Below are 22,907 nucleotides of genomic sequence, written 5' to 3' on the forward strand. Positions count from 1 at the left end.
CATCTTTTAATTTACATTCTCTAGATATATCTCATATATCCTTATATACTGCCTCAAATCCATTTTGAGATAAGGCAGGAGTTAAGTATATATTGGCAGTTTGGTTTTAGCAGTGTAGATTGTAGTGTGGGAGAGTCCCTTTGATTTGGACCATTTTTAGCTTTTGATACATATTGGGCTGAATCACACTTTTTTGTCAGATTTGTATGGATCCCAGTCTCTTCCTTTTTGTTTTTGTGTACGTAACTGATTTTTCAAACCCAGTTGAAGACTTTTTGTTTGTCTTTATTAAATATCTAGCAAAGCATTTTGGCCATCCATGCAGTTTATTTATCTTCTTGAATTGTAATTCTCCTAAGGTCGCTTTCAGCCTTATCTGGAGATTTAATAAGCATTCCTTCTGGGTCTTCATTCACATGTTGGTAAAAATGCTGAACAGGTTCAGGCGGGCAACAGAGACCTTTCTGCAGACTGTCTTTGGTTCCTTAATACTCTTTAACCAGCAGTGACTCCACCCAACTCTTCTGTCATCAGCTCATATTTCTGTCTCTTGTGCCTAAGCATAGTAGAGTTTTTAGTGTTGTACTCAGATTATTTCCTGATTGATCAGGGGCTCTACTTTTGTTTTTATTGTCACAATTTTCTTTTCTTTTCTTTCTTTCTTTTTTTTTTTTGAGATCTACATGCTTAATTTTTTTGTATTAAAGTATAGTTGATTTACAATGTTGCGTTAATTTCTGCCGTATAGCAAAGTAACTCAGTTTTACATATATATACATTCTTTTTTATATTTTCCATTATGGTTTATCCCAGGACATTGAATATAGTTCCCTGTGCTATATAGTAGGACCTGTTGTCCATCCATTCTATATGTAACAGTTTACATCTACTAACCCTAAACTGCCAGTCCATCCCTCCCCCACCCCCCCTTTCTTGGCAACCACAAGTCTGTTCTCTATGTCTGTGAGTCTGTTTCTGTTTTATAGATAAGTTCATTTGTGTCATATTTTATTTATTTTAATTTAATTTTATTTTATTTTTGGCGACATTGGGTCTTCATTGCTACATGCGGGCTTTCTCCAGTTGCGGCGAGCGGGGGCTACTCTTCGTTGCGGTGCTCGGACTCTAGACATGCGGGCTTCAGTAGTTGTGGCTCGCAGGCTCCAGAGCGCAGGCTCAGTAGTTGTGGCACACAGGCTTGGTTGCTCCGCGGCATATGGGATCTTCCCGGACAAGGGCTTGAACCCGTTTCTCCTGCATTGGCAGGTGGATTCTTAACCACTGCACCACCAGGGAAGCCCTGTGTCACATTTTAGATTCTACATATAAGTGGTATCATATGGTATTTGTCTTTCTGTTTCTGATTTTACCTAGTATGATAATCTCTAGGTGCATCCACGTTGCTGCAAATGACATTATTTTGTTCTTTTTTATGGCTGAGTAGTATTCCATTGTATATATGTGCCACATCTTTATCCATTCATCTGTGGATGGACATTTAGGTTGTTTCCATGTCTTGGCTATTGTGAATAGTGCTACTGTGAACATAGGGGTGCATGTATCTTTTTGACTTATAGTTTTGTCCAGATATATGCCCAGGAATGGGATTGCTGGATCATATGGTAATTCTATTTTTAGGTTTCTGAGGAACCTCCATACTGTTTTCCATAGTGGCTGTACCAATTTACATTCCCACCAACAGTATAAGAGAGTTCCCTTTTCTCCACACCCTCTCCAGCATTTGTTACTTGCAGACTTTTTGCCTCGAGGTATTCTTTAGTTTGCTTTTTGATTTCCTCATTGACCCATTGGTTTTTTAGTAGCATGTTGTTTAGTCTTCATGTAATCGTTTTTTTCTCATTTCTTTTCCCTTGGTTGATTTCTAGTTTCATGCCATTGTGGTCAGAGAAGATGCTTGAAATAGTTTCTATACTCTTAAATTTGTTGAGGTTTGTTTTGTGCCTTAGTATGTGGTCAACCCTAGAGAATGTTCCATGTGTACTTGAAAAGAATTTATTGTCATAGTTTTCTGACCCTTGATTCTTTGGTTCACAGCTGTCCTATGTCTCTGAAAAAAAGCCTCTGCTCTATTTGAGCAGAAACTTAGCAAAGAAAAGCCTGCTTGCAGAAGCTCTCAGTTGCTAGTGTTTGTTTACCAGTTTGTTGATTCTACCAATATTAATTGTATTTCCTGCACCTGTATTAATTCTTCTAATAAGTCTTTATTGATAATGAGTTTTAGAACAGGGGATGGAACTGCACATGTATTTACTGGAAGAGTAAATGTATATTTTAAAAATCAAGAGTCTTGGTTAATGTCTTTATTGACAAAAAGTTTTCATTATAAACTGAAAATGTAAAGTGGCCCTTATCAGAAAAATTATCTAAGTTGATGAAAATTAGTCCTTACCAGACTTTGTTACATATTAGTCAGAAACTTTTTTTTTTTTTAGTTTGCTTTAGAAACTAACTCCTTAAATATAACACATGCTTATTGCTGATCTCAAGAAATAAAGTAACCCATTATTTCTTCAACCCATAGAAAAATCTATAGATATTAGACTGGGTTCTCTATGCAGTAAATAAAAGTCTCAAGTTATTTGAAACACTTTTTACTCAGTCAGTACTCAAACATGATTACTTCAAATTTAACAGTAGTAGAATACAAATTAATAAGGATTTTATATTGTGCCTATTTTTAAATTTCTTTTTAGCATCAGAGACTTTTTCCAGGCATTTTATGTGAACCCCAAGATATGAAGTATTAAATATCTGCTGCTTGGTTGAAGTGAGGATGGAATCCAGTTATCAACTCCTCCATAACTACCACCAGTTTAGCTTCCATCTCTTGCAACATCTCCGCAGTACCCCAGAAAGCCTCACAATCCATGGTTTTCAACCATGGCATTATGGACCAGAGAGTAGTCTTTTACTTTAAAGGATTGCTTCACTTTAATGCTCATGTTGAGGTGTGCTGCAGGGGCACCATGAGATATGGACAGAGTCTACCAAGGCCTTCTTAATTCTTTTTCTGTGGTGAAGCTCTTAAGTGGGGCTTAGAGCTGCTGTATAAGCCACATTTATTTCTGCATCAGGTCTAATCAACACTAGTGAATAGCATTTTGTGTTTTCTTATAGATTGTTTAGAATATTTTAAACACCTGTACAGATTACTAATCTTTTGTTTCTGAAATTCTGTTCTCAAGTATGCTACTGTGGCAGCACCTCCCGAGACGTGTTATGTGGAACAGACGTAGGAAAGTCTGATGGATTTGGGGACTTCGGCTGTTTAAAGATATGTGGCAAGTAAGGTTTGATGTTTTCCTCAGTTAGCATAAAGCTGTATTTTATGCAACAATTATGTAATAGTCTGTTGTTTTTCTTAACAGGGACTTGAAATGTGGAAACCACATGTGTTCACAGGTGTGCCACCCTCAGCCCTGCCAGCCATGCCCACGGCTCCCCCAGCTGGTGCGCTGTTGCCCTTGTGGGCAAACCCCTCTCAGCCAATTGCTAGAACTTGGAAGTAGCAGTCGGAAAACATGCATGGATCCTGTCCCTTCATGTGGAAAAGTGTGCGGCAAGCCTCTGCCTTGTGGTTCCTTAGGTAATTAGTAAGCATAAAATTGTCTTTAAAAATATGAATGTAAATTTTTGGCAGCAATGGCTACTTAAACAAAATAGTACATAATTCTAGTTACAATATCAGAGGTTTTTCTAAATATTATGATCAAATTTGTGTGGGTACTTTTTCTTTCCTCCTCAGATTATACTTCTGAAAACTCACATTTGCCCAAACAATCTCTCTTTCTAATCCAGGTATTTTATTGCCGACTCAGGACAGTTGTGGTTAGATACTATTTTGTGGGGGAGTGGGCACTGGGGTGTTTATGATTTCTCTTAGCAGCCTACACTAGTATGAATGCCAGGTATCGTTTTACTAATTTAGGGTTCAACAGGTGTTTAGAAGCATTTTCATATAATAGAAACATCTTAAAATAACGGAGTGAGGTGTTTAAGAACTGAAATTTTAAGTACACTTAAACTTCATTCATTTGAACCACTCAAGAAATGTCTTTCTCTACAGCTAGGTTTCCCATATAGCTGAGGATAACACCTCCTGAGCATCATTTTGGAGGGACATTTTTCTAAAATTTACATTCACTTCTTTCTTTAAACACAGGATACTGAAGACAATTTCTTTCCCCTTATTTGACCCAGAGTCATCATTTCCCTGAACCTCAGTTATTGTATTATGCTGAATACACTGATTTCCTCTGGGCTTGCTGGGGTTTCTCAGGTGATTTCCCCATAGCAATGTACAGTTTGAATTGTTTTATTTATTTGTTAAAGCTTTTGGTTGGTTTTTTTCTTATGAATGCTTTCAGTATGCCTATGTGCCTACCTTTAGTGACTCTCCCTTTCTTCTGACTTGGGGCTTCTGATTACTTGGATATAGAAACCAGAAAACATTTGTTGGGATTAGCTATAGAGTAATAGTCTGAGCTTCTGACAGAGACTTTTTGAGGCAGTCCTTGGGATATGGATATGTACAGTTTTTGCAGTGACTTGGCAGCTTCTCTCCTGAGTGAGTGTTCAAAGGCTGTATGTTTAGAAAAATGAAATTGGGCAAGTGAGTCTGAATAAGAGATGTGTTCCTATAACTAACTGTGATAAAGATAGAATCTTTAGGTTTGGTTTTGCATTTTTCCAAAAAGAGAGATTTCACATTTCTTCCAAGCACCAGTAGGAGCACCCTACCTAATTCCTTTTCTCAATCTGACTTTAAAATTATGTATAGAGAAGAAATGCCCTCTTCTCATATTTTAATACATTTCAACCTCATCAGGAAAATCAGTTGTCTGTTGCTTCTCTGTGTCTACTGTGAAAATGTATCTTCAGATAAGCCCTGTGAAATAGAGATCAGATGACTTCCAAATCAAGAAGGATGATAAAGGTCTTCCCTTTTCAGAAAGCACATGGGTCAGTTTTGTAAGAATTTCATATATAATGACCAGAAATCCTACCCAGAGGCTAAGATAGCTTGTTGGCATTGACAGAAAGAGGAAATGTGAAATAGTTAATACAAAGGGACTTGAGCAAGAGAAGGACAGTAACTGTCAGTATGAACAGACCTGGGGGTGGGACAAGACCAGCTCAAGGGACTGAAGAGTAACTGCTATACCTCAGCAGAGTTTTAATCATGGAACACTTTTAAGGAACTAAGGTGAGTTGGATTGAGAATCTCAAAGAAAAGCCCATGGCTAGTGGTAACAGTGGCTCTCATGTTTATTCAGACCTGGCTTATCTATAGAAAGCTTGTTAGGTCTTAGTATCTCACCCAGTAGGAAATTTCCATCCTAGACACATAGCTTTAGTACAAAAGACTAGGTGGAGTTCTGCTTTCAGGATGGTAGCATGAGGAGCAAAACAAGCAAAGCTGGGGAAAACTATAAAAAAGCAACCATTTAAAGTGTCTGGAAATTGTCCTATGGGCATACATCAAATGAAGAAAATCTACTAAAACTCAGTAAGAACAGCAAGAGTGTGTGTCATTTGAATCACAACTTACTTTCTCCTTCCCCACCGCTTCCCAGCTCAGCTCAACAAAAGCTCCACTCAGGATGGGTGTGCCCAAGAAATTGGGGCTTCATGTACCCTCAGCTCCCAGTCAAGGGTTACTTGCTAGGAGGAGTGGACCACCAGCTTTCCTCCCACCCCCCTCCCCCCAACCCCACCAACTCCAAGTTGAAAAGGCTAAATTTCTGGTAATCACAGCTGACAGGTTGGGGATTCCCTTCCTCCGCACAGCCCACCCATAGATTGGAGGCTCTACTCTAGTCGCAACAGGCAGGAGTACTGGGGCCTCAGTCACCCTCACCCCAGCTCACTTGTAGGAGAGAGGTTTCACAGTGAGAGAAGCAAGCTAAGAAAACTAGAGGCTGCTATCTCACCCAGCACCCATAGTAGTGACTGAGTGACAGGGTGGGGGGAGAAGCAGTCCATAAGGAAAGAGTTCCAAAATATTCCCCAAAGGAACTGACTTTAATTTGAAAGAGAGTGTGGGGAAGTTCAGGCCTAAGGGCCCTTTAGAAAACAATAGCTCCTCTTAATTAAGAGCAACAAGCTAAACTATAGACCAACTGGTTCACCAGAGAGACCCAGGGAAGGAGATAACTAAGAGTAACCATGCTGGGGTCAGAACAAACCTCACAGATTTGCCTCAAAGACTACCTCTGCCCAAATTTTATTGGATCAGACTGCTGAGCAGTTTATGCCCCAGGACATTGTTGAAAATAATAGAGCAATCAGCTAGCAATTAGTGGAGCCTCAGGACTGAGTGTAATACCAAATGAGGCAGACAGCTTAACAGAGAGATCAGGGAAAGAGACAGTCAAAGAGAACCCTGCTAAAACCATTGTCCTCCCAGGGTGACTGTGCACATGCCCAAGGCTGTGCCATCTAAAGAACAACACCAATGGCTTCATACTATAATAGAAATAGACTTCACTAAAATAGCTTAGCCAAGTCACAAAACAAACAAGTAGACAACAACAAGAAAAACAAGCTGTGGAAAGAGGAAGCAGTATCCAGAGTTGCTGCAAACAATATATTACCAAAAACGTTCAGTTTCCAACAAAAACTACAAAGTATGCAAACAGAAAAAAAACAAAAACAAAAAACCCCACAGGTAACAGTAACTTTCTGTTTCAGTTTTCTGTGAGAGTGACCAATGTCAAATTTAACAGAGACTTCAAGGTAGCCGTTACAAATATATTCAAAGAACTAAAGGAAACCATGCCTGAAGAGGTAAAGGAAGGAAAGTATAAAGGCAATGTTTCATCAAATAGAGAATATCAGTAAAGAGATAGAAATTATAAAAAAAGAACCAAATGGAAAATCTGGAGTTTTCCAGTAATTAAAATTTTTAATTCATTAAAGGGACTCAACAGTAAGTTTGAGCTGGCAGAAGAAAGCATCAATAAATATGAAGATAGATCTATAGAGATTATATAATTCAAAGAACATAGAGAAAATGAAGTGAATAAAAATGAACAGCACCTCAAGAGAAATGTGGGACACCTTTAAGCACACAAACGTGTAATGGGAACACCAGGAGAGGAGAAAGGAGCAGACAAATATTCAAAGAAATAATGGTGGGAAACTTCAAATTTATTGAAAGACGTTAATCTACACATCCAAGAAACTCAACAGATTCCAGTAGGATAAATTCAGAGAGATCCACACCTAGGCACATAGTAAAAATGCTGAAAGCCAAAGACAAGGAGAAAATCTTGAAAGCAGCAAGAGAAAAATGACACATTACATACTAGGGAACCACTATAAGATTCACAGCTGACTTCTTATCAGAAACAGTGGAGAACACTGCATCACAACAGGAAGGCAGTGGGATGACCTATTCAAAGTGCTGAAAGAAAAAAGTTACCAACCAAGAATTTTATATCCAGGAAAAGTCTTTCAAAAGTGAGAAAAACAGAGTTCTCTGCTAGCAGATGTACTTTACAGTAAATAGTAAAGGGAGGTCTTCAGGCTGATAACCAAGTAACCCAGATGTAAATTTAAATCCACAAGAAAAAGCAAAGAGTAAAGGTAATTGCATAATTATAAAAGAAAGTATAAGTGCATATTTCCTCTTCTTGCAACTGATTTAAAAAGTGATTGTATAAAATAGGCATATAATTGTATTGTTAGACCTACAGTATATAGAAATGTATCTGACAATAACAGCACAAAGGAGGTGGGTGGGATCAAAGTTGTACTGGAGTAAGGAAATGATACCAGATGGTAACTTAGATCTGTAGGAACAAATGAAGAAAACCAGTAATGGTAAATAAGATAAATACAACAAGTTATAAATACATAATTGCTCTCCTTTCTTTTCTCAACTTCTTTAATAGGCATAACATATAAAGCAATAATTTTGACATTGTATTGTTGAATTTGTAACACATATAAATGTAATATGTATAAAAATAAAAGCACAAAAGAGGAGAAGAGAAAATAGAGCTATATGGGTGTAAGGCTTCTGTATCTCACTGGAATTAGGTTGGTACAAATCTGAAGTCGATTCTGATAAGATGCATATGATAAGCCCTAGAGCAGCCATTAAGAAGATAACTCAAAACATAATGGAACGTGCCATTACCGGGAAAAAATGTTACACTGGAAAATATTCACTTAATGCAAAAGAAAGCAACGAAGGAGAATTAAGTTAACAAAAGAGACATGAGACATAAAGAAAACTAAAAGTAAAATGGCAGACATAAATCCAACTATATCAATACTAACATTACCGTCAGTGAATTAAACAAAAACCAGAGATTGTCAAAATGAATTTTTAAAAAAGATCCAACTATATGCCATGTTTGGGAAGCAGACTTTAGAGTCAAAGGTACAGTTAGGCTGAAAGTAAAAGGATGGAAAAAATACATCATGTAAACAGCAGCCATTGAGAAAGACTATGGATGATCCCTGATGGGGTCCTTGAAACAGGACTTGTCCTAAAATCTAGTTTAGCAGAATGACTAGCAGGCCACCTATCACCAGATGTTCATAGAACTTAGTGAGATCATGGATGATGGTTTCTGATTACTTACGATCCCCAGGTGATTTTCGCAGTCAAGAGTACTTCAGTAAGTCACCCATGGCTACAATTTTAAGGATATCCGAGTCTAACCTGGAGACTTGAGGTCTAAATAAAGAGTCAGAAGATCTGTTCTTTGACTTAGGCAGAGCATCTTGTGCTCCAGAGCATCTTGCTGTGACTAATGCTGGGGCCTGTCCTTGCTGGAAAAGGCTCAGCCTGCCAGATGAAGGGAAGATAGGGGAAGAGGCATTGATAGCATCCTTCTTCCCTCAACTCTGGTGATGGACTTGCAGGGAACAGAGGTGGAAGACCGTTGTGGCTAGTTAATTTGGGAGTCTGAAAATGAGTAGTTGCAATTTTCATTCCCAGTTCTTTTCATTTTTATTAAAGATTTCATTCATACTTGTGAAAAGCTCTGCCATGAAGGAGACTGTGGACCATGCTCTCGCACATCAGTTATTTCCTGCAGATGCTCTTTCAGAACAAAGGTAAATCCTACAGAATGCTAGAGTTGTTGCCACCAGTGCCTTTTATTTGTTTGTTTGTTTGTTTATGGCTGCATTGGGTCTTCTTTGCTGTGCGCGGGCTTTCTCTAGTTGCGGCGAGTGGGGGCTACTCTTCGCTGCGGTGCACGGGCTTCTCGTTGCAGTGGCTTCTCTTGTTGCAGAGCATGGGCTCTAGGCACATGGGCTTCAGTAGTTGTGGCGAGCAGGCTCTAGAGCTCAGGCTCAGTAGTTGTGGCGCATGGGCTTAGTTGCTCCACGGCATGCGGGATCTTCCCTGATCAGGGCTCGAACCCGTGTCCCCTGCATGGGCAGGTGGATTCTTAACCACTGTGCCACTGGGGAAGCACCCAATACCTTTTAAATTGGTGATTGTGGGAGGGAAGGAATCAAAATAACCTCAGGCTTATTCCTGTTAATACTGTGTATGATTGATTCAATCCAGGCAATGTATACCGACATCTACTGTGGACCAGTTGTAGGATAGGTATGAAGGGGTATGGCACGCAAGGGTCAGAGACCAGTAATAGGCTTAGGGCACATATACAAGTAGCTTGACCAAATACAAGTGTGATAATGCTAGATGCCAGAAGAAAAGAACAATAGCACCGTTGCAAGCAGTTAGCTTACTAAGTTAGAGGGAACACAGTCCACAAGATCGCCCTCACTTCTGACACCCACTGCAAGAGTTCAGACAATTGCTGAATTAGAACAGTCCACATGACCACCCTCACCTCTGATACCAACTACAATCCAGTGGCCCCCAAGGCTACCCTCAAGGTTTGATTATTCTCTAGAAGAACTCACAGAACTCATTGAAAACTGTTATACTCTTGATTACAATTTACTACAGGGAAAGGATACAGATTAAAATCAACCAAAGGAAGAAGCATGTAGGGCAGAATGCAAGAAAGTACCAAATACGAAGCTTCCAGTTGTCCTCTCCCCATGGAGTTGGAACAGCGTTACTTTCTCAGCGCTAGTGTGTGATTGTATGCGTGGGGTATTGCCAACCAAGGAACCTCACCCACCAGAGAGTGGGTGGTCAGTTTTTATTGGGGCTCCATCATGTAGGCATGGTTGACTGCCCATGTAGCTGATCTCAGCCTCCAGTCCCTCCAGAAGTCTACTACCATTGTGTGACCCAAAGCCCATGCCCTAAATCACATCATTGGTCTTTCGGTGTGGCCAGGCTGCACCCTAAATCATGTTAGACTGTCTGGTGACCCAAGGCTCCAGGGAAACAATGACACTCCCATTAGGCATGATATTCCAAGATTATCTCCCAGAAGCCAATGGCAAAGGCCAGACCTCTCTTCAGATAGTGTTAATTTTTCACTATACAACTGTTTTGTCAATCTCTGCTTTCTGCCTGGGACAAACTTCATTGGACTATGTATTATAAAAAGTCGTCTTACCATTTTGGAATTAGTGCCCATTTCTGTGTCTGTAACCAGAAGAGGCAAGAAGCTTTCCTCTGAAGTCTTTAGGTAATCCAACTTGGGGAACATACTGAATGTTGATCTGTCCTGCTCTCTGACGTACTTCTGGTCATTTCAGTGCATATCGGCACCTGTCCCAGCAGAGCACAGGCCTCGGTAGAGACAGAATTCTGAGTAGTTGATTCTATTTGTTAAATACAGCCCAAGGTCTGGGTAGCAGCTGACTTGCAAATGATTCTGAGGATATTGTCCATAAATTGGGAGCTAGTTTAATAGGTAAGCTTCAGAATTAAAGAAAAACTTGTCAAAGTAGTGCAATTTACATGTGACAAAAGTTGTGTGAGATTGTGTGGGTTTTTTTTCTGAATGAAGTCACAATACATAGGATAGTAAAGGAATTTTGATTGTCAGGTACAGGACCATTTTATGCTTTGTAAATACCAGCTTGAAGACTGTGAGATACTCTGATTTAGTAATCATAAATTTAGTAATGCCTAGAGGTGCTCTTTGTAACCAAGAGTTACAAACAGGGTTGGGATACACAGCTGTCAGTTTGCTTGTTTCTCCCCAACAATCCCTTTCTCTGTCTCTGGGCTTTTTTGCTTCTCATTCACTCTCTGTCCTCACTCCCCCTAATAGTGGATCCCATGGCAGTGAGTGTATTATTGAAAAGCTATGTGTAAATTGAATTTTTTTGCAAATAAAAGTCTTATTCTAAAATTGCTGGAGGAGCTCACTATCAATATGAATTCTGTTAAACAGTTTGACAAAATGAAAGATCTCTTTGAAACACTGATAATCACCTCATTGTTCAGACAGATTTTTCCTGAAATATCTTTTGTACTGGAATGGGCTTTTCCAGGGAAGTGAGTTTTCTAGATAAATAAAAACTTATTTCTTAAAACTTCAAAAGTTCTTCTCTTTTAATCACTTTGGTAGGAGTCTTTGAGAAATGTTTGCTCTGTCTTACTACCTATTAACAAAGAACCCTGTATTTAAGTTTTTATTGGTAATTCATATTTAGTATAGGGATTTATGGGAGTTCTGTCTTTCCCTGCAGGTGTACATACCACTCCAGCATGTCATTTCTTTTTCTTTTTCTTTTTTTTTTCCTCAACTCCAAACAGCCTCACGTTGTGGGGTGGCTGGCGCCTGTCAGGGAGAGTCCCTTCCAGTTCCCTGGAATGAATGCGCTCTGGCAGCTAGCTGCTGGGCACTCAGGGAAGGGGCTGCCTCTGGCCAGGGTCGACCCGGCACGAGCACAGACCCCTAGGCTGGCTTCGCCAAAATTGTCACTGAACACAAGTTAATGCGCCTGACGCACAGTGAAGCCAAACAAATAAAACTTCGGGGTTTGGAGCAGAGAAAGGTTTATCGTAGGGCCAAGCAAGGAGAATGGTGTCTTGTGCTCAAAACCCCCAAACTCCCAGCATTTCCTGTGTACAATCCGGTGTTTGTATTAACTGGAGCACTCAAGCAATTTCATGAGTCACTTTTGCTTTGTATATTTAGAGAGCATATGGGGAATTTTTTCATGTCATAGAACCGAGCCAACTCATTGATTTACCGAAAACATTTTTCTAGCCAAGAAGCTTCAATTTCTTAGACATCTTCACGTCTGTTATCAACCCCAGCAGCTGCCCCCCTTTTTCTGGCTCATCTTCACTGAGAAGAAATGTTTTTATCATTTTGCTTATTTCTGAGTACATAGCAACCTGTCCATGACATCAAAGCCAAATTCGGATGTAGGTGCTGGGCAACCAGCCAGGCTCACTCTCTCCCAAGTGACTGACTCGCCCTTCACACAGCAGCCTCCCCACACATGTTATTCAGGAACATTTTTCAGCAAAATTACATGTGATAGACCTTTGAGGCCATTCACACATGATTGAAACCAGGGTAGCAAAACTTTGAATGGCAAAGGACTTCTGTATTCCACTCTGCTACAGTTCAGCTGCATTGCCAGGGATACTTTTGAGCATGTAGAGCTGTTTGTCCCTGCATCAGATGGTGCTGATTGTTACATATTTTCAATTCTTGTATCTGCTTTTTATGGCTTTTTCTGTCTGTACCCTTGCCAAACAGTTATTTCTCTTTGCTTTGCATACCTTTAGTAGTCAGTCCTTCTTTCCGTTCAGATTTTATAATTCGTAATCTGCTGTGAGTTTGGAGGTCAGACCACAAAGAATGTTATATTTGCATGAAAAGTCATTAGACCTGGGGCCCTGTTGTGAGTAAAGCTTACAGGGACTGGGCAAACGTAGCTCCAGATAGGTGAAGTTGGTGAATAAGTGACTGCCAGAGAAGTACTGGGTATTTGGGGTATGCATGTTACATTTAGCATTATACTGCAGTTATGTTGTTTCATTTATTCCTAGAGTAGTTACTATTCCCTTTTCTTTCTCCATAGGAGCTTCCGTGTACCAATCTCAAAAGCGAAGGTATGACTGGGAAGGGGCATGAGGTAACTTTCTGGGGTGAAGGTAATTTTTTACATCTTGACAGGGGGATGGGTTATGTGTTTGTCAGAATTCAGTGAAGGTACTTTGTGCATTTAACTGTATGCAACTTTTACCTCAAAAGAAAAAAAAAAAGGAACCATAAATTGAATTCTAGTTAGTGAAATGCTGTAAAATACCGGGGAAGTGTATTCATGTATGCAGCTTACTTTGAAAAGCATCCAAAGTTAAGATAAACTGATAGTTGGATGGAAGAATAGAGAGTTATGAGAAAAAGCAACTACTGGTAGAGGCTAGGTAGTGGGCATATATAGATGTTCACTGTAAACTCGTTTCAACTTTTTTATATGTTTGAACTTTTTCATAATAAAATGTTGATATGGGAAGGGAAGGTAAATAATATCTAATGAAGCAAACTTTGTAAAAACTGACTCTCATGCTTGATCCCCTTATGGCTTGATAGGACTGTTGGATACCTAGAACAGGGGGACTCAGCCAGCAGCCTTCTTAACCTTTAGGCCTAGAATATTGTTTCTTCCTTTGTCCTTGATCCTGACACTCCACTTTATTATGGTTCTGTCCTTGTTTTACCAGCCGTCACATAGTCTTTGTTTAAGCCACCTTAAAACTGTTTTGGAAAAGTGATGGAAGATAAACTTATACAAAATAAAAGCTCTTAATTCTGGTCAGAAAGAAAGCTGTATTGGTGCTTTTGGCTGCAGGTATCAAAAAACCCAAGGAAAAACGACTTTAGCTCTCAGGAGGTTTACTGTCTCTTATAACAGGAAGTCTGGAGGCAGAACAAGTCCAAGGTTTTAATTACAAACCCAGTGATTCTAGGACTCCAGTCCAGCTTCCTGTGATTTTCTTGGTTTTCCCCTCATGGGTATAAGTTAGCTACAGCACTTTCATGCATTGAGTCATCTCCCAGCAACATCTAAAGAAAAGAAGGAGAGATTATTCTCTTCCTTCTTGAGAGCAAGGAAGACAGTCCTGAAAGACCCTCAGTATGCTTTTTATCACATGTTCCTGCCCAATCCCTTCACTAACAAGGGGAATGGAATTACCATGACAGGCTACACTATTCAGCATTCACTCCTGTAATGGGGGAACACGTGGGTGCCCAATTTCTGAACAAAACGAAGGATCTGTTAGCCTGAGGAAGGTGGAGAATGGCTGAATATCTGCCTCAACTATCTGAATATTTGACATAACCAGAAACATCTTCCTCAAAATGACAGTCAAAATTTTGGTAATTAAAAAATATAATTTGAAAAACTTACTATATTAATACATAATTTTTAATAATTAAAAAATTAATAAAATAGTAAAAAGTAGAAATACACCCTCACCCCATTTTCCCCTCCTAGTTCCATTCCCCTGATAAAACCACATCATTAGTTTGTTGGGTGTGGGTCCAGATCTTTTTCTGTATTCATACAGGTGTATACATGTGCTATTATGGTTCTTACTAAACATACTGGAACTTGTTTTTTTCCCCTAAGTAATATATCAAAGACATTTTTCCATGTCAGTGTGTATAGCTCTCCCTCTTGAGAACATTCTTTATGTGGATATGCCATAGTATAGTTCACCATTGCTCTTTTGTTGGTCATTTAGGTTGTCTCCAATTTTTCCCCATTACAGATAATGCTGTAACCATCTTGTTACTTTTTTAGCTTATGATGAAAATTTTCAATCATATGTGAAAGTACAGAGACTAGTATAGTGAATCCCTATGTACCTATCACCAGTCATCAACAGTTATCAGCATTTTGCCCATCTTCTTTCTTCATCCATACCTCTCTTTCCTATTTTTAATTTTCGCTGAAGTACTTTAAAAACAAATCCCAAACGTTATTTCACCGGTAAACACTTCAGCGCCTTCAGCACCTTTATTGAGATAATATCCACAGAACATACAATGAAACATTTTTTTGTTTTGTTTTTTCTTTTTTTAATAAATTTATTTACTTTTTGGCTGCGTTATGTCTTCGTTGCTGTGCACGGGCTTTCTCTAGTTGTGGCGAGCGGGGGCCACTCTTTGTTGTGGTGCGTGGGCTTCTCATTGTGGTGGCCTCTTTGTTGCAGAGCACAGGCTCTAGGCACACACGCTGCAGTAGTTGTGGCATGCGGGCTCAGTAGTTGTGGCTTGCGGGCTCTAGAGCACAGGCTCAGCAGTTGTGGCACACAGGCTTCGTTGCTCCGCGGCATGTGGGGTCCTCCCAGACCAGGGCTCGAACCCGTGTCCCCTGCATTGGCAGGCAGCTTCCCAACCACTGCACCACCAGGGAAGTCCCCAGTGAAACATTTTAAAGTGTACAATTCAGTGGCATTTAGTACCTTCACAGTGTTTTAAAACCATCACCTCTATCAATTCTAAAATGGGTTCATCATCCCAAAAGGAAACCCTTTGTTTACTGAGTTTTCATTCCCCATTCACCCCTCCCCACCAGCCCTGGCAACCACTACTCTGCTTCCTGTCTCTGTGGATTTAATTATTCTGAGTATTTCATATAAATGAAATCATATAATATGTAACCTTTTGTCTCTGGCTTCTTTCATTTAGCATGTTGTTAAGGTTCATTCACCTTGTAGCACGCATCAGTACTTCATTCCTCTTTATGACTGAATAATATTCTGTTGTATATATATACCACAGTTTGTTTATCCATTCATCTGTTGATGGACATTTGGTTTCCTTCTTTTGACTATTGCAACTAGTGCAGCTATGAACATTTGTACACAAGCTTTTATCTGAGAACCTGTTGTAAATTCTTTTGGTTATGTACCTAGAAATGGAATTGCTGGATTATATGTTGGTTATAGGTAGAATTTTTTTAAAAGAACTGCTATATTGTTTTCTACAGTAGCTACACTATTTTACAGTCCCACCAGTAATGTATGAGGGTTTCATTTTCTCCACATCCTCTCCAACACTTGTTATTTTCTGTTTTTTATTACTACTATTATTATTATTACTGTTATTGCCATGCTCAGTGGGTATGAAATGATAAATCATTGTGGTTTTGATTTGCATTCCCTAATAACTAATGATGTTGGGCATTTTTTCATGTACTTGGCCATTTGTATATCTTCTTTGGAAAAGTCTATTCCTTTACCATTTTTAAATTGGGTTGTCTTTTTGTTATTGAGTTGAAAGAGTTCTTTATATATTTTGGATCCTAGACACTTATGAGATAACTGATCTGCAAATATTTTCTCCCATTATGTTGTTGTCTTTTCTTGATGATGTCCTCTGATGCACAAAAGCTTTAAATTTTGATCAAATTTATTTTTCTTTTGTTGCTTGTGCTTTTGGTGTCCTAGCTACTTTTGAAAGTGTATCTATAGGAAGCATTACTTAAAATGGAATTGCCACGTAAATTTTTGATAGATACATATGTACCCCAAAAGTTTATTCTCCCATCCACTAAGTGTGTGTGCCTTTTTCTCCACACCTTCACCTGTTCCATGCATTAATCAGTCTTCCTATTTCCTTTTCTTCTTACAATTTTTTTGGCTGTGTTGGGTCTTTGTTGCTATGCCCGGGCCTTCTGTAGTTGAGGTGAGCGGGGGCTACTCTTCGTTGCAGTGCGCGGGCTTCTCGTTGCAGTGGCTTCTCATTGCGGAGCACAGGCTCTAGGCACGTGGGCTTCAGTAGTTGTGGCACACAGGCTCAGTAGTTGTGGTGCACAGGCTTAGTCACTCCACAGCATGTGGGATCTTCCCGGACCAGGGCTCGAACCCATGTCCCCTACATTGGCAGGCAGGTCCTTAACCCCTGAGCCACCAGGGAAGCCCCCTCTTCTTCCAGTTTTATTGAGATATAATTGACATATAGCACTGTATAAGCTTAAAGTGTACAGAATAATAATATTTTGCTTTTAACATCTTTATTGGGGTATAATTGCTTTACCATGGTTTGTTAGTTTCTGCTTTATAACAAAGTGAATCAGCTATACATATACATAATCCCCATATCTCCTCTTTCTTGTGTCTCCCTCCCATCCTCCCTATCCCACCCCTCTAGGTGGTCACAAAGCACCGAGCTGATCTCCCTGTGCTATGCAACTGCTTCCCACTAGCTATCTATTTTACATTTGGTAGTGTATATATGTCCATGCCACTCTCTCACTTTGTCCCAACTTACCCTTCCCCCTCCCCGTGTCCTCAAGTCCTTTCTCTGTCTGCGTCTTTATTCCTGTCCCAGCATAATAATTTGACTTACATACATCATGAAATGATTATTGCAATAAGTTTAGTGAACATTCATCAATTCATATAGATGGAAAATGAAAGAAATAGAAAAAAATTTTTGTCTGTGATGAGAGCTCTTACTTCACTCTCTTAACAACTTTCGTATATAATACACAGCAGTGTTAATTATATTTATCATGTGGTACATTACATCCCTAATACTTATTTATCTGATAACTGGAAGTTTGTGCCCTTTGACTGCCTTCATCCAATTCCCCCTCTACCCACCCCTCCACCTCTGATAACCACAAATATGATCTCTTTTTTATGAGTTTGTTTGTTTTTGAAGTATAATTGACCTACAACACTCTGTTAGTTCCTATTACACAGCATAGTGTTTTTTCTATACATTTCAAAATGATCACCGCAATAAGTCTAGTTACATTATGTCGCCATACAAAGATATTATTTAGTTATTGACTATATTCCCCACACTGTGCATTTCATACCCATGAATCATTGGTTTTGCAACTGGAAGTTTGTACCTCTCACCTATTTCTTTTTTCCACCCACCCCCCTCTCCTCTGGCAACCACCTGTTTGTTCTCTGTATCTATACTGTTTCTGTTTTGTTATGTTTGTTCATTTGTTTTGTTTCTTAGATTCCACATATAAGTGAAATCATACAGTATTTGTCTTTCTCTGTCTTATTTCGCTTAGCATAATATCCTCTAGGACCATCCATGTTGTCACAAATGGCAAGATTTCTTTTCTTTTTTTAATGGCTGAGTAATATTCCATTGTATATATTCCACATCTTCTTTATCCATTCATCTATCAGTGGGCACTTGGGTAGTCTTCCTATTTTCTTTTCTATTTTTTTGACTGTCTGGCAAGTGAAAAGTGATATTTAAATAGTATGCATTTTCACCATAACTAATTTATTTACATTATTACATTTGTATTTCTTCAGCCTGTAGTCACACAAATATTTGTTGAATGAATGTTCATGTCCTCTGACTTCTTTTTCTTCTTAATTGTTCATAGCAGATGCTACATTTATGTGTGACAAGAGGTGTAACAAGAAACGGTTATGTGGACGGCATAAATGTAACGAGATATGCTGTGTGGTAAGTGGACCTATCGTTAGGCAGTATCAGATTGCATTCATCTAGGGGCTGGGCTTCTGGAAGCCTCAGCCATCTAGAATGCAGCCCAGATTTGGAAATCACTGGGAGAGGCCCCTGAGCAGCAGTCAGAATGCTGCCCAGAGAGACAGACTGGTCCTTTTTAGGCCTCAGCCAGGTCAAGAAGTCAGCTGATGGCAACATGGAGGAAAGGAAAGAAGAAAGACAGAAGGCCTCAGGCCCCAGAGCTCAAGACCACTGGATGAGCATGTAGTCATCTGCAGGAGACTGTATGCTGTCCCAGCACACAGACTGGCTTGGCCTTAGCAACTCAGGCTTCAAGTTTCATATATTCCATGGGTCAGATCAGTAGGCAAAATGAGTATGGCTTTTTTTTTTTTTTTTTCCAGAAGAGGGGCCTCCATTCTTGGGTATTCTTTTTTTTTTTTTTTTTTTTTTTTTTTGGCTGTGTCAGGTTTTAGTTGTGGCACATGGGTTCTTTGTTGAGGCATGCGGGATCTTTTTAGTTGCGGCGCACGGGCTTCTCTCTAGTCGTGGCATGCAGGTTTTCTCTCTCTAGTTGTGGCTCACAGGTTCCAGAGCTTGTGGGTTCTGTAGTTTGCAGCACACGGGCTCTCTAGTTGAGGTGCACGAGCTCAGTAGTTGTGGCACACGGGCTTAGTTGCCCCGCGGCATGTGGGATCTTATTTCCCCGACCAGGGATCGAACCTGCATCCCCTGCATTGGAAGGAGGATTCTTTACCACTGGACCACCAGGGAAGTCCCGAGTGTGGCATTTTTTAAAAAACAGTTTTCAGTTATCTGAAATATTCACTTCTGTGGAACTAAATAAAGGAAGCACTACCTGGCAGTGGGTACTGTGTTATCGTGTGTGTGTGTGTAAACAAGGTAACACAGTACCAATAGTAAAGTAGTACATATATACACACACATATATAATACACAATTGTATTTTTTAGCATTTATATTGACAGTGTGAAGAGTGATGAAATTGTTCTGTGTATCAAGACTTACTTATAAACCAGTGTTTGAAAGTTTAAAGACTTCCTCTTATTACTGAATATTTCAAATATATATAAAAGCAGAGAGACAAGTATGAGTCCCATATGCCCAACATCTATCTTCAGTAGTGATCAGGTCATGACTAATCTTGTTTCGTTCCCCACCTACTCCCCCTCCTTTGATTATTTTGAAGCTAATTCCAGATATCATGCGATCTATAATTGTGGAGAACTTCTTTATTAATCTTGTTTATGGAAAATATAAAATGGAGATAATTTTGTAAACATATATAAATCTCTCAGGAATTTCCTGGCAGTCCAGTGGTTAGGACTCTGCGCTTCCATTGCCGGAGGCACAGGTTCGATGCCTGGTCGGGGAACTAAGATCCTGCATGCAATCAATCAATCAGTATCTCTCCTCCTAGGATAAGGAGCACAAGTGTCCTTTGATTTGTGGGAGGAAACTCCGCTGTGGCCTTCATAGATGTGAAGAACCTTGTCATCGTGGGAACTGCCAAACATGCTGGCAAGCTAGTGAGTGTCTTCACTGTATACTTTATTATATAGAGTTTTCTAGAAAGTCAGGAATGATATGTTCTGAGTGATTGATTTTCTTAGGTTGGTATGGATTACTGAATTAATAAGCCTTAGTATTTCAGATATATTGAGACTTTTTTTAAAAAGAGGGTATTAAATCATTTATTGATTACACGTGATAATGGATGATTCCCATCTATAACTTTATCTGGTACCATAATTCAGTTTAGATATATTGCATAGGATGTGCCAACAATCATATTAATAACCAGAAAACTCTAACTTTGCTTGGGTGACCCTTTTAACAGTGAACTCCAGGTCACAACACAGTAACTGTCAGTTCAGCTGAAGACAATGGCTTCTCCACCCAAGCGGGTTGTAAATAAATTTCGAACGGGCCCTGGCATCACCCTGAAGGAATTCTAACTTCACATTGTTGGGGTGAAGTTTACCAAAATGGCTTCAGAGTAGACTAACTTTACACAGCACATTTTTTAAAAAGACACATTTATTCAGCTTCATGAGTGGACTATTACATTTAGCAATCAACAGCATGGGTGCAAAAAAAAATCTACATTAAAACCCTTTGTTGGAATGCTTTACACTTTCTACAGAACAGAAACTAAAATAACCTGTTATACAATTTGTCACAAATATAGTCCTCGAGTTTTTTTGCCCATACACATGAGTATTGTCAAAAACATGTCTTCTTTGTAGCAGCTAGGCCCTGCCAGCGCTGTGCTTGGCCGAGTTCACAAATCTCTTGTAACCTGTAGCTTCCCTGTCACTTCCCTGGCTTCCTCTCCTGCTAAGCTTTGTTTCCTGGCAGTAATTACAACCTCCTGCCACTGCCATAGCTACTGCTGCTGCTGGAACCACCATAGCCACCTTGGTTTCGTGGTTTGGCAAAGTATTGGCCTCCACCACCATAGGGGCCAGAACCTCTGCCTCCAAAGTTTCCTCCTTTCATGGGTCCAAAATTTGAAGATTGATTGTTGTAATTGCCAAAATCATTGTAGCTTCCGCCACCTACAAAATGGCTTCTGTCATTACCAAATCCATTACTGCCATCCCCACTGCCACCATATCCCCCACCACCACGGCTGCCACCAAAGGCATCTCGACCACTGACGTTCCCTCCACGACCAGAGTTGTCATTCCCACCAAAACCCCCTCCATGACCACCACCAAAGTTTCAGAACCACTTCGACCTCTTTGGCTGGATGAAGCGCTAGCCTTCTCTTGCTTAGATAGGGCTTTCCTTATTTCACAGTTGTGGCCGTTCACTGTGTGATATTTCTGAATGACAGTCTTGTCTGCGGCGTCATGGTCATCAAAGGTTACAAAAGCAAAGCCTCTGTTTTTGCCACTGCCTCAGTCAGTCATGATTTCAATCACTTCAGTTTTCCCACACTGTTCAAAATAATCTCTTAGGTGATGTTCTTCAGTGTCTTCTTTAATGCCACCAACAAAAAATTTTTTCACGGTTAAGTGGGCGCCAGGTCTTTGAGAATCTTCTCTTGAGACGGCCCTCTTTGGTTCCCCAACTCTTCCATCCACCTCGTGTGGCCTCGCATCCATGGCCGCATCCACCTCCTCTGCAATGGCATACGTGACAAACCCGAAGCCTCTGGAGCACCTGGTGTTTGGACCCCTCGTTACCACACAGTCTGTGAGCGCTGCCCGCTGCTCAGGTGGCTCCTCAGACTCGCATCAATTGGTTCGAAGCTCAGACGTCTGATGAGGAGCTTCTGCAGCTGTTCGGGCCCTTTGGGAGACTGACTTAGACACGACGGCAGTAGAGGGGAGAGACTTTAATGATGCTTACTCGGCGGTGTCCATGGGCAGAAAAGCTATTGAGACTTTTAAAGAAGTTATTCCTCTGTTGTCCCTGAATGTATGAAACTTGGGATGTAAGCAATGATCCTAAGATGGGGTCTGCTTGTGTTACAGTATTAAAAACTCACATTCATTAATACACTACCAATCCCATCAGAAAACTCTGGGGAAAAGTATTAGGAAGTTGTCAAGCTCATAGTGATAAATGCGTATTTTCCAAAATTCTGTTTTCACTTGAAAGCTTGAATGTTATTGTTGGCAGCAAAGTCAGTTTTCTTAAAGTGATGGTCTCACTGTTAATTTTTCATAAACGTCTGCCAAAATACCCAAGTCTGAATAATCATAGTTTGTCGGCCACTTTTTCAAGTAAAACGGTGTGTTATGAAAAAAGAAGTTAATTCAGCAATTCAGCTCACGACTCAGAAAAGTACAGTTCTTTAGAATGACCAGAGGTCAGACAGCCGTCCATATCTGAGGGTTCCATATCCATGGATTCCACATCCATAGTTTCGACCAGCTGTGGGTTGAAAATGTTCAAGGGGAAAAATTCTAGAAAGTTCCAAAAACAAAACTTGAATTTGCTTTGTGCTGGCAACTATTTATATAGCATTTACATTGCATTGGGTATTATTAGTAACCTAGAGATGATGTAAAGTATACAGGAGGATGTGCATAGGTTGTATGCAAATACTACAGCATATTATATAAGGGACTTGAGCATTCTTGGATTTTGGTACCCATGGGGGTCCTGGAACCAATCCCTCCCCGCCAGGATACTGAGGGACAACTGTATTTTTGTGTGCAACAAAAGTGCTTGAAGCAGATACCCTATTTTGTTCCACAGAATATTAGAAAGACATGTATTTATGGGTCAAGATTTTTTTTTACTTCAAGGACTTTCTTAAGTGAAATTGTCATTTTTTATCTACTCTAAGTATGTGGCAGTGAAAAATACAATGGTTACAGTTTGGCACTACTGCCTTATTTGCGCTAATGCCCTGGCAGTATTACCAGCTGTTGCTTTTTCACCATCAGTGCAAATGTCAACATAGTGAAAAAAGCAAATAGTATCTAAGTATTATTATGAAAATAATTTTGACCTTGTGGACTCCCTGAAAGGATCAGGGAGTCCTAGGGGTCAACTGCGCACTCTCTGAGAACTGCTACATTA

General features: G+C 39.9%; 1 protein-coding gene and 1 pseudogene across 3 annotated transcripts in view; one reads left to right on the forward strand and one right to left on the reverse strand.

Moving 5' to 3' along the window:
* The window catches only part of NFX1 (nuclear transcription factor, X-box binding 1), an 80,037-nt gene that overhangs the window by 35,992 nt on the left and 21,138 nt on the right, over positions 1–22,907 (forward strand). The window contains exons 8-13 of one of the 2 annotated variants that reach the window (XM_082842555.1): positions 3,207–3,306; positions 3,390–3,607; positions 8,999–9,096; positions 12,964–12,994; positions 18,259–18,341; positions 19,786–19,894. In XM_082842555.1, coding sequence (XP_082698681.1) covers positions 3,207–3,306; positions 3,390–3,607; positions 8,999–9,096; positions 12,964–12,994; positions 18,259–18,341; positions 19,786–19,894 — 639 coding nt within the window. The remainder of the gene's footprint in view (positions 1–3,206; positions 3,307–3,389; positions 3,608–8,998; positions 9,097–12,963; positions 12,995–18,258; positions 18,342–19,785; positions 19,895–22,907) is intronic. The other variant, XM_082842556.1, reaches the window with a different exon arrangement.
* Positions 20,706–22,241, reverse strand: LOC309964584 (heterogeneous nuclear ribonucleoprotein A1-like; annotated as a pseudogene). The gene is made up of 2 exons: positions 22,184–22,241; positions 20,706–21,720 (listed from the first exon to the last, which is right to left on the reverse strand). The product of its transcript is annotated as a heterogeneous nuclear ribonucleoprotein A1-like (transcript).

The sequence above is a fragment of the Leucopleurus acutus genome (genome assembly GCF_964270905.1).
Source record: "Leucopleurus acutus genome assembly, chromosome: 7".
NCBI lineage: Eukaryota > Metazoa > Chordata > Mammalia > Artiodactyla > Delphinidae > Leucopleurus > Leucopleurus acutus.